The sequence below is a fragment of the Cryptomeria japonica genome, chromosome 10 (assembly GCF_030272615.1).
Source record: "Cryptomeria japonica chromosome 10, Sugi_1.0, whole genome shotgun sequence".
NCBI lineage: Eukaryota > Viridiplantae > Streptophyta > Pinopsida > Cupressales > Cupressaceae > Cryptomeria > Cryptomeria japonica.
In genome coordinates, this window is record NC_081414.1 from 396,977,619 (window position 1) to 396,992,068 (window position 14,450).

Sequence of the window (14,450 nt, forward strand, 5' to 3'; positions counted from 1 at the left end):
ATGAAGTAATTTACTTAAAATTTATTTCTTCTCAATCTATTTTTAATGTATTTTTTCTAGCAATATAAGTAGAAAAAACACTTGAAGAGTCAAAAAATTGCAAAGTTGTCAGCACTTGAACTCAAATAAAATGTTGGAAAAATAATTTGCAAATTTGAATCATTCTAGTAAGGCTCTATGTTATCATCGTGAGTTCTGGCAAATTCAATCAGATCTAAAGATCACTTTCAATTTTAGTCCTCTCTGTCATTTCTTCATTTTAGTCCAATTAATCATGTCCTTCAGCCTACATGAAAATAGAACATGAGTATAAAGGTGCATAGTTTCTTCACATTCATAAATGAAACTGATTGGTAATGTATGTTTGTAGAGTTATAGTTCCAATTCTCTTTCATACACACCGTCACAACCATTTCCCAAAAACATAAAAATATTACATAATATTATTTTTATTTTGCTAGTATTTCAATCTAGTTTGATGAGATTGTAGTGGAATAGTTCAGAATTCATAAGATTTTTTCTTGATATAAATTTCCAATCAAAACCCATCTCTTACCAATAAACGCCATGTAAAGGGGACTCCGCTCCTTATTTCTACCCTTCGTTCCAAAGCTTGTATTGCTACAAATATCCAACACAAGAAGAAATAGTTGGATGAAACGCAAACCAAAAATACATATCTCAAATGAAGAAAATAGATAAAAAGGTTTAAATGAATACTAAAATATATAGTATTTTTTTAACCTTGTGAAATGTGGCCCGAGTTAATTAAAATGACACACCACACTTCTTCAAACACATCAAGTTGCTCATCAGATGCACCAATCACCTACACAACAATATTTGGCCTCAAAGACAAAGAAATGATTCACATTTATGAAAGATAGTTCACTTCTAATATAAAATATTAAAAATGGAATAATTGCAAAGATTATTTATTTTCAATGACAAAACTAATAAAATAATCACAACATGGCAATGAATGAAATGGACTATAATAGTGTGGAGTTTTATTTTGGGCATGTTGGATTTACTTGGCTTTGAATACTTTATTCCACAAGGTAGTGAAGACTGTTGTCGGGTAATTAAGCATTAAGGTAAATTATGTTAGCATCGGCAGTTAACCCGTTGGTTGTCGGTAGTTGGCACCGGGTAATTGACCGACTCCTTTATATTGTATCTGTTTCCAGTCTTTGGATATGCTATTGTAGTCGAACATATTGCTATCATTGTATGTACTGGCTTATTATGAATCAATAAAACACTTGTGAGTTCCATATATTCTGTGTACCGTACTTTTGTCATTTATGCAATGTCTTAACTTGACACCCTACGGGGAAAACATTTGGCGCCATTGTCTAAGTAAAAACTTGGGAGCAACGGGAAAAGGACGTACTACATGGCACACGGATAATGGGACAACCATTACTGGAAGGAACGAGTGACCCTGACAAAGAACCCGACGAATTGTTCGAGGGGGAAAAGACACTCACGAAGGATTTCTCCTGCATCCTACAGGTGGCAATCGAAACACACGTACGGAGGGAAGCCACCACCGAAGATGTCCCAGAAGATGCTGTGTGGAGTTCACTCGAAGTACGCCCTGCTGTGAATCGGTTGATGAGCGAACTGCCTAACCTTTTGGCACAAGGATTTTTGGCTCTCCAGAACCAAAGGGAAGACATCTACCGAGAGAACCGACAACAGCAAATTCTACAGGAATTTAGGGAGCGCCAAGAAGATGAGCGCAATACATGAACTCTAACGATCAGAGAGAATAAATAAGAACACCCCCATTGTAATGAGTATGTCAGTGACATACATTATATACGAGGGATGAAGTAATAAAAAAAAAATTTGTTTGTGTACATGTTGTGTGCTTGCTGTGTACGGAAGTGATTTATGCCCAATATATTAAATAAAGACAAAAATAAAAAGATACAAAGTGACGAATGGGAAGTGGCACAAAGTGCGTTGAATCTCAGACAACAGATAGAACGAAGGCGTAGGCTAAGGCAGCTTGCCGACGGACGACCGGCCGAGGGGTTGCTCGAAGGGAACCCAAGAGGTGTCACGAAGGTTGTGGAGGCAGAGATAGACAGAGAGAATTACACTCTCTACACTGTTGTAGGGTTGCCCGAAGGGAACCTAGAAGAAGTCGCGGAGGGTGCCGAAGGAGAACTCTACAGTTCGCCAAAATACCACCATAGGATAAGAAGTCACGAAGAGTTGGTGGAACAAACAAGGCGAAATCTAAACCTGATCAACGCTACCAGAGACCTACTAAAGAACTTGTCCATTTCGGAGGACGACCAGAGAGAGACAACCAACCGGAGGGAGACGACCGAAGGTGACAGTACAACCAAAGGTGCCGAGGGAACACAAGGGTATCGTACGGAAGGCAATTTGTTCGGTTCGGGGTCAGCAACCTTCTTCAGAGGACCCACGAGTGGAGGGTCAGGTGCACGAGGCGGGGGCAGCGGATCACCAGGTACAAGCACACAAGGCATTAGACGAGCGAGACCCAACGGTGGGATGGCAAGTAAACAGAAATTGCCAAAGTTCACAGGGGACGGCAAGGAAGACCCTGTATGGCACTGCCGTACATGTGAAACTATTTGGTTCGCCAACGGAGTGACAGACCAAGATGAGTGGGTACAGCAGTTCCCAGCCACGTTACACGGAGTTGCCATAGATTGGTACTCTGATGTTGACAAGCAAAAAGTGGCCACATGGGCCAATCTACAGAAGGAATCCAAGGAGGAGTTTCGGTTGCTCTGTGATGACAATGAAATCCTAGCAGAGATATACAGTACCAAACAAGGTCCTAAGGAGACAGTACGGGCATACAGCCGGAGGCTGAAAGAATTGCTGGGTAAAATGGAAAGCCAACCCGCAGATGGGTTGAAGAAACGATGGTTCATGGAAGGGTAGAAATCCTCCCTACGGAAGAACATGAAAATTGTACCCCCGACGTCATATGACAATGCCTATAATAGGGTGATGGACCTCGAGAGCGAACACAAAACGTCAAAGAAGAAGAAAAGTGATAAATACTCATCCGACGATGATGAAGACTCTGACGGGGAAAGCAACAATAGTGGCGAATCAAGTAAAAAGGTGCACGAGCTCCAAAAGGATATGGAACGAATGCTGAAAGAATTCAAAGCCATGAAGGGGAGTACAAGTAAGACTGAAGAAAACGACGTGTGGTGTACAGACTGTAGGAGTGACGAACACACCAAGGGGTCCTGCCCCAAGAAGGCTTTCTGCGACATTTGTCAGATTGTCAGACATTTGACAAAGGAATGTCCCTACAATATGAAAACCAGGAGCCAACAAGTTCTCTTCATCTGGCGGATACCGGAACAAGCGGCGAGGGGGGAAGACCAATAATAACAATAATAATAGGGGCCGGATCCAATATGATGCGAAGGGACGACCAATGATCCAATGCCGAGCCTGCAATCAATGGGGCCACTTTGCGAGGGAATGCACCTCAAAAGAAACTCCACAAAAACTTTGCAAATGGTGTGGGCCTAGAGACCACGATGATGGAACTTGCCCAAAGTCTGGAGTGAACTTGCTCAACATTGACAGGACGAAGGAACGGGTATTGGCAATCACACGGTCACAGCCAAAGAAGGCCACATACTTGGACCTTTGCACGGAGAAGCAACGAGCGCTGGAGGCGAAGGCTGAAGTGGCGAAGGAAATGTTGGCACAAGGGAACACTCAAGAAGCGGCAAGTACTTCCCGCTCTGAGGCTGAGGAAAATATCCTGAATCAAATGCTGCAGATTGAAGTACATGTGAAGATGAAGGACCTCCTGGAAACGATGTCGCAATTACGTACGACACTCCTACGTACGGTGCAAGTAACTCCACAGAGTCGGGTGACCCGGAATACGGATGTTCCTGTCGAAACACCAACCATACCCATTGGTCCTGACACTATACAGTGGTCGGCACCCGGCAGTGGTAGAAATGGGAATACTTGGCACCATTTTGACTGACACCATTGTCGACGGCGGGTCGGAAGTGAATGTGCTTCCAGAAGAAACCTGCAAATAGCTTGGCAAGCCGACACTGTGGCCGTCAACCTTCAACTTACTGGGAGCAGATCAACATGGTATCAAACCTCTTGGAACGCTTATGGCGAAACAAGTGACCATCGGGACACAACCATTTGTCCTCAACTTCGTGGTGATTCTGCTCGCCAAGAAAGGATATGACACCATTCTTGGCAGAGGGTGGTTGGTGGCAGCCAAAGTGAATCACAACTAGAAGCGTAACACACTGTCCATGGAGAAAGTCGGGCGAAAATTTATTATCGACCTGAAAACACAACTCGTGAGTGAAGAACTCGCATCAGAATCGGAATCGGACGACAAGGGCGGAGTCGACGAAGGAAAGTACAGAAGGGAACCGGATGAGGAAGGCGTCCTGGGAATCCAAGCATGTTCGGAAGATGAGACCGATTCCCTTAATGGGCTCTTCCATTGGCAAATGGAATACTACGAGCTATTGTATGGGTGCAACATGTTGTAGGTTGACAAGGAGTCGGACGAAAATAAATTTCCGCCAGCGTACGAGGAATACACGAAAGGGGATGTTCCTGTCAACGAGACACTAGCACATAGGTTTGACATGACGAAACCAATCCGATATGAAGAGTCTGTAAAACCTACAAACCTTGGCACGGAAGCAGAGTCAAGGAACATCCTGGTTGGCGACGATTGGAATCCAGTCCTGAAAGTCGCCGCATTTAAAATATTCATGGAATACAAGGATGTATTCGCCTGGACATACAAGAACCTCAAAGGGGTGCCGCCAGAATTGTGCGTACACCAAATTTCACTCATACATGGGGCCATACCTATACGGAAGAGGCCGTACAGAATGAATAAAAACTATGTTGCGAGAGTGAATGATGAAATCGAATGTATGCTCGAAGACGGGATTATTTTTAAAGTGCAGACCAGCGAGTGGGTGTCGCCCATAGTGATATCCCTTAAAAAGGAGGCAAACCAGATCCAAATCTGCATGGATTTCAAATGCCTTAACACGGTCACCATAAAGGACCCGTTTCCAATACCATTTACGGATAGCATCTTGGAGGAAGTGGCCGGTCATGAAATTTATTCATTTATGGATGGATTTTCTGGGTATAACCAGATATCCATTACCGAAGAGGACAAATTAAAAACGACCTTCATAGTGGTTGCTGCTGTTACAGGAGTTTACATTCAACATTATTGTACAACCTGGGAAAAGCCATGTGATAGCTGACCAGCTATCTAGAATCAAGTCAGGGGAACCGATGGAAGGGGTAAATGAAGACTTCTCGGACGCCCACTTATTCCACATTGCCGTTTTTCCTGCTTGGTACACAAGCATCGAGGAATACCTGTCGACATCACAATTCCCTAGAGAGATGCCACCAGGGGAGCGAAGGAAGCTCGTACTAAGGAGTAAGACTTTTCAACTCATTAATGGCCTTTTGTATAAAATGGGACCTGACTTGGTCCTACGGCGATGTGTCCTGGAGGAAGAAATTCAAGGTGTTTTACAGGAAGCACATGAAGGGCCGGCAGGAGGGCACATGGGGCCCGACACCACGGCCAGGAAAGTTCTATTGGCAGGGCTATGGTGGCCGACATTGCACAATGACGCCCAGGAGTGGGTGACGAGTTGTGACACGTGCCAACGGGCGGGGAGGCCGTTGAAGAGGGATTTTATGCCCCTCAACCCGTCTAATGCCCAGGAACTGTTTGAACGATGGGGGTTGGATTTCATCGGACCTTTGAAGGCAAGTCAAGCCCGACGGTGCAGATACATCGTGGTGGCCACAGAATACTTGACCAAGTGGGTCGAGGCACGGGCTCTGCTAGACAATTCGACCGTCAGTACGGCAAGGTTTATCTACGAACAAATCATTACACGGTACGGGATTCCAATTCAATTAACAAGTGATCGGGGAGGACATTTTGTCAATCATATAATCCGGTTGCTCACGACGAAGTTCAAGATATTCCACTCCTTATCAAGCCCCTACTATCCTCGGGCGAACGGGCAAGCCGAGGCGACAAACAAAATAATCATCTCTGTGATTTACAAGTCTTGCGGAGTGGAGAAGGAAGATTGGGAGGAACGCTTACCGTCGGTACTGTGGGCGTACTGGACGACGTATAAGGTCACCACAGGATAGACCCCCTTCCAGTTAATGTTTGGGCAGGAAGCGGTGGTGCCAGTGGAATTCATGGTGCCGAGTCTTCGGATTGCCATTGACAACGGACTAGGCGACATGGAGAGTCTCTGAGAGCGGTTGTATGCCTTGAGCAAGCTCAACAAAAAAAGAATGATGGCACAATGGGCCACAGAGGCAGCCCAGCATAGACGGCAGGTCTGGCATGACAAGCATCTTTGGCGAATGAAGTTTACTCCGGGACAATTAGTGTTGAAATTCAATGGGAGGAACGAAATCAAACCCGAAAAATTTAAAGTACGATGGCTAGGCCGCTTCAAGGTACGCGAGGTCAATACCAACGGGTCGATTAAGTTGTGGACGCTCGATGGGAAGGAGATACCAAACGCCGTCAATGGGTCGAAATTAAAACAGTACCACGAACAGAGACGGGCGACCGATCGCGAACCCTCTCGAAGAAATAACAATTAAAAAAAAAAAGTGCACCGTACGGTGGGGGCCACGCATCCACCGTGCGGTGGCACCCCGCACGCCATATATACCCCGCAGTAGCAAAGACAAACAGAAAAGAAAAATTTGCATACCCCACCCAACCGTACGGAAGGAGACAAATCACGGAGGAAGGAGGAAAAAATCGCAAGCCGTACACCACACGCCAAAGCTGTACACCGCACGCCACAGCCGTACACCGTATGTTGACATTTGGAAGGAAGGGCACAGCACGTGCAAGAAGGTTAAAAATCTATAAAAGCAGATTAGGGGAATTAATCGGGAATCAATGGACACAATCAGGAACAAGGTGGATTGGAGAAAACGGTTACAGCCGTTAGAAGACAGGTTACAGGGAGGGCGAAGAACAGAATCAAGTGCAGACACAGGCAAGCGAGTTTTGCCATCTGGTGTGCGTATTGCAGGCAGCCTCGGGATGAGCAACAGTCAAAAAAAGCAGGAAGCATCATCCAAAAACCCAGTCGACAAAGGACAAGGAAGAGGTAACAGCGGACAATATTGTGTTTGAGGGTCTTAATGGAATAGATTGCAGGAATTGGTGGGCGAAGACACCTCACGATGACCCGATAAAGAAAAATCTTCGCCAGGAACAAGTACATTGGGTTGTCCAAATGCCAGTTTTCTGCATAAAAGATTTTGAGGTGGTTTTGCGTGCCATGATTGGCAACTATGATAGACACCGCCACCAGTCTGTATTTGACTATCAGCACCAGCGGATAACTATTTCTTTCACGGCAAGCAAGTTCAGCAGGGTATTTGGCATACCGGGGTTGAAAGGAAAAAAAATCGATACTTCACAGAAAATCACTCCAGAAAACCGTGCCACCTTGCTACAGTTGAAGTTGCGGGATAACCTCACGCAAGGAGAAAAAGATAGCCTCAAAAGTGTAGGTAAGAGTAGGGGGGTCAAGAAAACATTTTTGGCTAAGGGAGTATGGCGATGCATGTTGTCCGTAGTAAAGAGTCGCCTTACAGGTGCCAGCCGCGCTTCTGACATAGCTATCGCACAAATAGTGTTGATGAATGGGCTACACAATGGGGTGGTGTATGATTAGGCATCATTGCTGGCGAATAGGATGGACAAGTTCATGACTCTACAGTATAAGAAATTTTACATGCCGCCTCACGCCATTGGGTTATTTCTCGATGCAGTCCGCACGCAAATCACCCCAGGTTCATAGCCATTGGAGCCACAAGGTCGTGTTGTACTGGACTAGCCGCCTATATTCTACTAGTCGCACTTGGACGTCTTGGCACATGGCGCAGAGGCACATCTGGGCACTAAAAGGAAGAAGCCCTCCATGTCAGAAACAAAGTCCGACATAGAAGAGTCTAACGCAGAGGAGGATGCTGATAGCGGAAGGGAGGAATCCGCAGACACCTCCCAGGTGAGCGGAGGGAGTTTTCGGTTGGCAGGTCGAGGGAGTGACCAGTTGCCTGAAGAGGAGGTAGTGGAATTGGCAGGCACGGAAGGGTCCGTTCTAGCATCGCTCCAAGCTCGGGTCCACTTTACACCAGCACGCTTACCGAAGACTTGTCAGTTGGCGGTGCCACGGTCATTTGGGATAGTCAGCGTAGTCACCATGGTACCAGTACCTATCTTTGGGCAGCCTCGGGTGACGATAGCTATGACACCGCCGAGGGTCTAGACCACAGTAGGGATCGACTCTAGAGTGGCCTCCGTTCAGCAGGATGGGTCGGGTATCTTGGCGAGTGCAGGGGCTTCCATGGAGCAGGATGTGTCGGGTGTGCCAGGTTATATGCAGGAGGTAATGATGGAGGCAGGCACTCTCCATGATAACCTCAGCGCCTGGTTGAGCCGTTACCAGCTCACACCCGTGGCACTTGTAGGGGAGGCCACTCTATCTCCAGGCAGGGGGATGCATTCCTTGGATATCATTGATCTCGAGGAAGGGAGTTCTCCGAGCAGTAGGGCACTTCAGAGGGCTGCGTCACCCCCGACAGATGTAGTAACCAGTCCTTACAGAGAGGAGGGGGTGCCTGTGGGAGTATAGCAGGATATGGGAGAGTTTGAGTAGTTCATTGCCAAGATGACTCTAGGAGCACAGTGGCTTGTGTCATCTTCCAGACTCTAGGAGGATGCCGCCATGGTCGAGCGGATGGAGAGGTTGTTGACCTTTGCCCGCACCGGATGCAGAGAGGAGTTTGGGAGGTGTTTTGAGTCTGTCGGGTGGCCTGAGACGGAGCACTTGGGGATGCTGGAGGCTTGGCACCTCACTGAGGGGGTTGGCGAGACCCGGATGCAATCCTTGTTGAGAGAGGTGGAGCAGGCCTTCTGAGGAGGCTATCTTGAGCTTTGGAGAACCGAGCACATGGCATCCACAGCTGAGGCCTTGCGCGTAGCAGTAGTGACGGCTTGGGAGGAGTTGATTGCCAGGTTTCGGGAGGTTGAGGCTACCATGGCATAGACTCGGACAACGATGGACATTCTGGTAGCAGATAAGTCTGCCTTGGTTATGCAGCTGGAAGAGGAAAGGGCATCCAGAGCGCAGTTGGAGAATCGATTGGTCAGTGCACTAAAGAGCGTGGACAAGAAGGATAAGGAGGTGTTGGAGGCAGCCAATATGGTAAAGACTGCAATGGAGCGGCAAATGGTGGTGGAACGAGATCTGAAGAGGAGGACGGAGCAAGTGTATGAGCTGCGTGGGCGATAGGCGTCCACCGCTACACCACCACCGGCGCCTTCTTCATCAGAGATGCCCTCTGCACCCCCTTAGTTTCTAATTTTGGGTTCTGTAGTAAGCAATATATTCACCATTTTGTTGTAAGTCGTCTGGAGACGACCTTCCCCAGTGATTTGTTGTTTTGGGTTTCAGTTTTGCTTGTACATCATTCCCATTTTGGTTGTCTGTCGTCCGGAGACGACATTTCTTTTGGGGGGGGATGGTGTTGTCGGGTAATTAAGCATTAAGGTAAATTGTGTTAGCATCGGCAGTTAACATGTCGGTTGTCGGCAGTTATGTTGTGACGTATTCACACATCGCCCCATTGCAAATGAGGACCCCTACTTTTTGCTTTCTGGTTTTTTTTTTTTATAGGTCTTTTAGGGTTTTGTCTGTTAGCCTTTGCATTCTAAGTGTTGCCAGAGGGATCACTAAGATAGCAAGCGCTGTTTTAGCTAAAGGTGAGTCAGTGGATGCTCCAGGTTAGGGTTTCTTTGAAAGTCTTCCTTAGGGCCTAGTTTTGCTCCTGTTGCTAATTGTGTCTTGCTTGGTGAGTGAATATCCTTTTTGAAGGTCTGAGTTAGGTCAAGTTGGTGAGTGATGAAGTCTGGAATGTCATCCTGATCTTCAAATGCCCTGAAATTTGGCTGTCTGGAATGTCTTCCTGATCCTGAAATTTGACTAAGTTTGGAAAATTGAAGAATCCTCCAAAAACTAGATTTCGCATTATAACTCCTGGAGGTCCAAAACCACTCTCAAACATCCTGACAGTATATATGGAATATAACTTAACATTTATATTCCATATATGAATCCTGACAGAGAGATCAAAATGTCAAATTTCGCTCCTGACCCTTCCAAAGGGTCCAAAGCAAATTTCAATTTCGCTCCTGACCCTTCCAAATGGTCCAGAGCGAAATTCTACTTTGACCCAAACTTAGAACTAACTCATTCCCAGGCATTATTAAGGGCAAAACACTTGTTTGGATGAAGAAATGTGAGAAATGAAGTCAAGATTTGAGCCTAAATATGAATTTCGCTCCTGACGCTTCCAAAGGGTCCAGAGCGAAATTCTCGAATGACCTTATTTTCTCACTCAGACCTTGAAATAAATGCCACTTTGAGAGCAATTTTACTTGATGATGGTAGGAGGAGGCCTAAGAAGTCATATTCAAGCCAAGAAAGGGAGGAAAAAGGTGAGAAACGAGCCCAAGTAGGAATTTCGCTCCTAACCCTTCCAAAGGGTCCAGAGCGAAATTCACATAACCTTCATTATCTTCCTTGATATGGCCAAGTTTTGGACTTCTAAGGCATGGTTGGAGTGACCTTGAGGTGTTCTAGCCTTTGAAAGAAGGTGAATTGAGGCAATGGAGAGTGAAATCAACCTAATTTATGAATTTCGCTCCTGACCCTTCCAAAGGGTCCAGAGCAAAATTCTCAATTTTACCTAACTTACTCATGATGAGGGTCAAGACATGGATTCCTAGGCTTTGGAGAAGAGAAAACTAAGCATATGCTTGCCTTGGGAGGAATTTTGGAGTAAAGGAATGATAGAATTGTCCTGGAATGCAAATTTCGCTCCTGACCTTTCCAAAGGGTCCAGGGTGAAATCCCTTATAGGTCCTGTCCTTGGGAAGGATCTCAAGCGAACTTAATTTTGATAACTCTTGTTGATGTTTTAAGGTAGAAAATGCTATGTTGAATGAATTTATTGTGTCCTTAATCATCCTTGGTTTATTTTCTAGATGGAAGAAGACCAGGCCAGGGCATGGACGACCACTTCCAATCCATCATCATCAAGGATGTTCCACAGGCACAAGGGGAAGACTCAAGATGCTTTGAGGCATTGGATGACTAGTTGTGTTCAAGGAGTTCAAGTTAGCCTCAAGACCTCATTCCACCACATGATGACAAAGAAGGGCTTTGCCAGCACTTCAGGGCGAGATATGCTACTGGACAAGGAAGACTTGACAATAAGGAAACCTCATCAAGCAAAGGAAGTACATCGTTCATCACGTCAAAGGCAGAAAAGGATCAATCAAGTCACATGCGTTAGACAAGGTGGCATCCCAGTCATCATTCCTCCGGTTGGATTGGTCCACCTCAGCATGACCAGATTCAATGTACCTAATTTACCGGAGGCGACACAAACTTCGATGTACCTACACCTGCTTCTTATTGGTCCTCACTCCTGAAATGTAATTTTCTAATTGGCCAAGGAAGTTTATTGTAACAAACCCTAATTAGGGTTTCCATCTTGCAATCCTAGCCATTGGTTCTAAGTCAATCAGAGCCGTCTGTTTGTAAAGGGTTCTCTATATAAAGCCCTGGCTCCTCATTTGTAAAGGTTAATAGGGGGTTAATAGATAATAGTCAGAGATTGATTAATAGAGAATAGATAGTAGAATAGCAACTAGAGTAGATTAGGAAGAGAAGGCAAGAAATTGTTGCCTTGATTGTAAATGAACCTCCTTTTCATTGAAGATATGGTGAAATGTGTCGTTTCTTTGCAATATGCATGGTCTCTTGTTGAATCTCCATTGTAGATGATAAATGATTAGATTGAATGAAAGAAGTTATTGAATGCACTCGCATGGAATCCGCCTAGTCCAAACCACTAGCCTCTTGTTGACTGCAAGTGCACCTTGCGTGGCCAACTGGCATAAGATGAGCTTAATCTCAAATGTTACACGTCTATTGTTCATGCATTAACTTGAATGATGATCAGTATCTGATGGTATCTGATTTGAATATATTTGAAGCATCCCTCAGAAGATCGCACTGAGTTGGTGTCAGATTGTTCAAGCCTGATGGTGAGACCCAGCCCTGTAGGACTCCACCTAGTCGTTCATCCATCTTCTTCCATTCTAGGTCTTAGAGTAGACTCTCTAAACTCTGTACCTTTTGCCATTTCTTTATCTTCCAACCAGTAGATAAGACTTGAGTTCCAGTAAATCAGATGCTCAGGCAATCAAATGCAAGTCCTCTTGTGATTCCAACAAAATCACATCGTACCACAAAGAGCTTATCCACGAGTAGAGAACCTGCACAACGGAACCTTGGAGTCGCTCCGATTGAACCTTATGCGAAATCTTCAGCATTCAGGGGGCTTTGTTCAAGAGAGGATAAGGTACCTTTAGGTATTTTATTCCGTGTTTGGTCGTGTACAAAAGACACATCAACAAGTTGGCACCGGGTAACTGACTGACTCCTTTATATTGTATCTGTTTCTAGTCTTTGGATATACTATTGTAGTCGAACATATTGCTATCATTGTATGTACTGGCTTATTATGAATCAATAAAACACTTGTGAGTTCCATATATTTTGTGTATTGTACTTGTGTCATTTATGCAATGTCTTAACCTAACACCCTATGGGGAAAACAAAGACTCTGTTAATGCATCATTTTATAGGGGTTAGTATGAATCATAGAAGCAAACATCTGGAAAAAATAGCGATCATACCCGATTAATCGGGAGTTGGGGATTTTGCCGATTTTTTCCCCAAAAAAATCGGAATTAATCGGTCAACCTTGGTCAATGGTTTTTCCAAAAAAATCGTCAAAAAAACATGATTTAAATGCGTTAAAAACGCAAAAAAAAATGCATAACCAAAACGGTGCGAAAAAAATAAAAATTACCATCTGTATTTTCTTTAAAGGCAGCACTTGTTTTTTCCTTTAACAGAGTCGAGGGCAGATGGAAATTTCTGTGTCCAAGTCGAGGGCAAACGGAAATTTCTCTGTGCAAGTCGAGGGCAGATGTTGCGATTCACGAATTTCCCAAGCAGAGCCGCATTTTCTTGGAGCCAAGCCAGGTATTTGTCGGGTTACCCTATATTACCCTATATTACCTATATTATCTTACTGTATTATGACAGTAATAGATAGACTGTATTAGTCTATAATTTACTGTAATAGATAGACTGTATTATCTTACTGTAAGAATAATTATGATTGTATTGTCGATCTAAATTACTGTAATAGACAATACAAACATATATTACTGTCATAATTTAGATAGACTTAATTACCTCATATATTACTGTATTTTATTTAGATAGACATCTATTATAGTAATACAATAATATATGACTGTAATAGATATCTTATTTAATTTAGATAGTCATCTATTAATAGATAACTGTAAATAAAATACAGTAATATAGATAGAGAATACATTCATATGATATATTCCAGTATCAAACTTTCGTATTATGCCATAAATAAAATACAGTAATATATGATAGACTGTATACAATCTTAGATATCTTAAGTTTTAACTCTTGTATACTATACACTTCTTATAATCAAACTGTTCTAAAAATTGGTAGTAAACGTTTGATACAGAAGTGTATAAGAAGTGTTATAATTTGATTATAAGAAGTGTATAAAAACTTAGAAATGAAAGAATAATTTCTAGAGTACATAAGTTTTCTATTATCTAGAATCTAGATCAATGTTTTTAATACCTACTACATCCACCTTCTATATTGCATTGCAAGATAATGAGAGAATCTATTATATCTTATCTTCCCTTTCAGATAAAAGTCATTGCTTGCCCTTCAGTTTAGGCTGTCACCAAACAACCTAGTGATGGGTTGAGTAGTTAACCCTTTAAAGCTCTTTGTAGTCAACAAAGTAGGCTAGAATAAGTTATAAATATAAAGATATTCTTCTACCATCATCCATGCCATTAAACAAGGTAAATGCAGGTCTTGGAGATTGGATTCTATCATAAGGGACTACCAGAATAACCATCATAAGAGACTCGAATAGCTTTGTATTGGACATCTAATTGTATTGTTTTCTGAAGCTAGTTAGGGATTTTTGGAGGTCTTGGATTATGAATTGTTGGCTGGGAGAGTTTTGTCACTTTATATGGATGCTTATAGGTCAGCAAGTTAGAAAAGAGTTACTGCTATATTGTTAACATTTTCTGCCTTCATATGGGTATAACTCTTTGAATTCAGTTTGGGATTTGATTACCCTCCATTGTTGAATTTTTTGATTTGCGTTTCTACTTTCTACCATATCTTTCATTGTTG

At 43.7% G+C, this 14,450-nt stretch overlaps 1 protein-coding gene across 3 annotated transcripts in view; it reads right to left on the reverse strand.

The window, feature by feature from the left end:
• Nucleotides 1-523: 523 nt before the first annotated feature.
• The window catches only part of LOC131038538 (uncharacterized), a 158,469-nt gene continuing 144,542 nt past the window's right edge, over nucleotides 524-14,450 (reverse strand). For 2 of the 3 annotated variants that reach the window (XM_057970998.2, XM_057970997.2), the window contains exons 11-12: nucleotides 745-829; nucleotides 524-621 (exon numbers count right to left, since the gene is read on the reverse strand). In XM_057970998.2, coding sequence (XP_057826981.2) covers nucleotides 539-621; nucleotides 745-829 — 168 coding nt within the window. In that variant the 3' untranslated portion in view covers nucleotides 524-538. The remainder of the gene's footprint in view (nucleotides 622-744; nucleotides 830-14,450) is intronic. The other variant, XM_057971000.2, reaches the window with a different exon arrangement.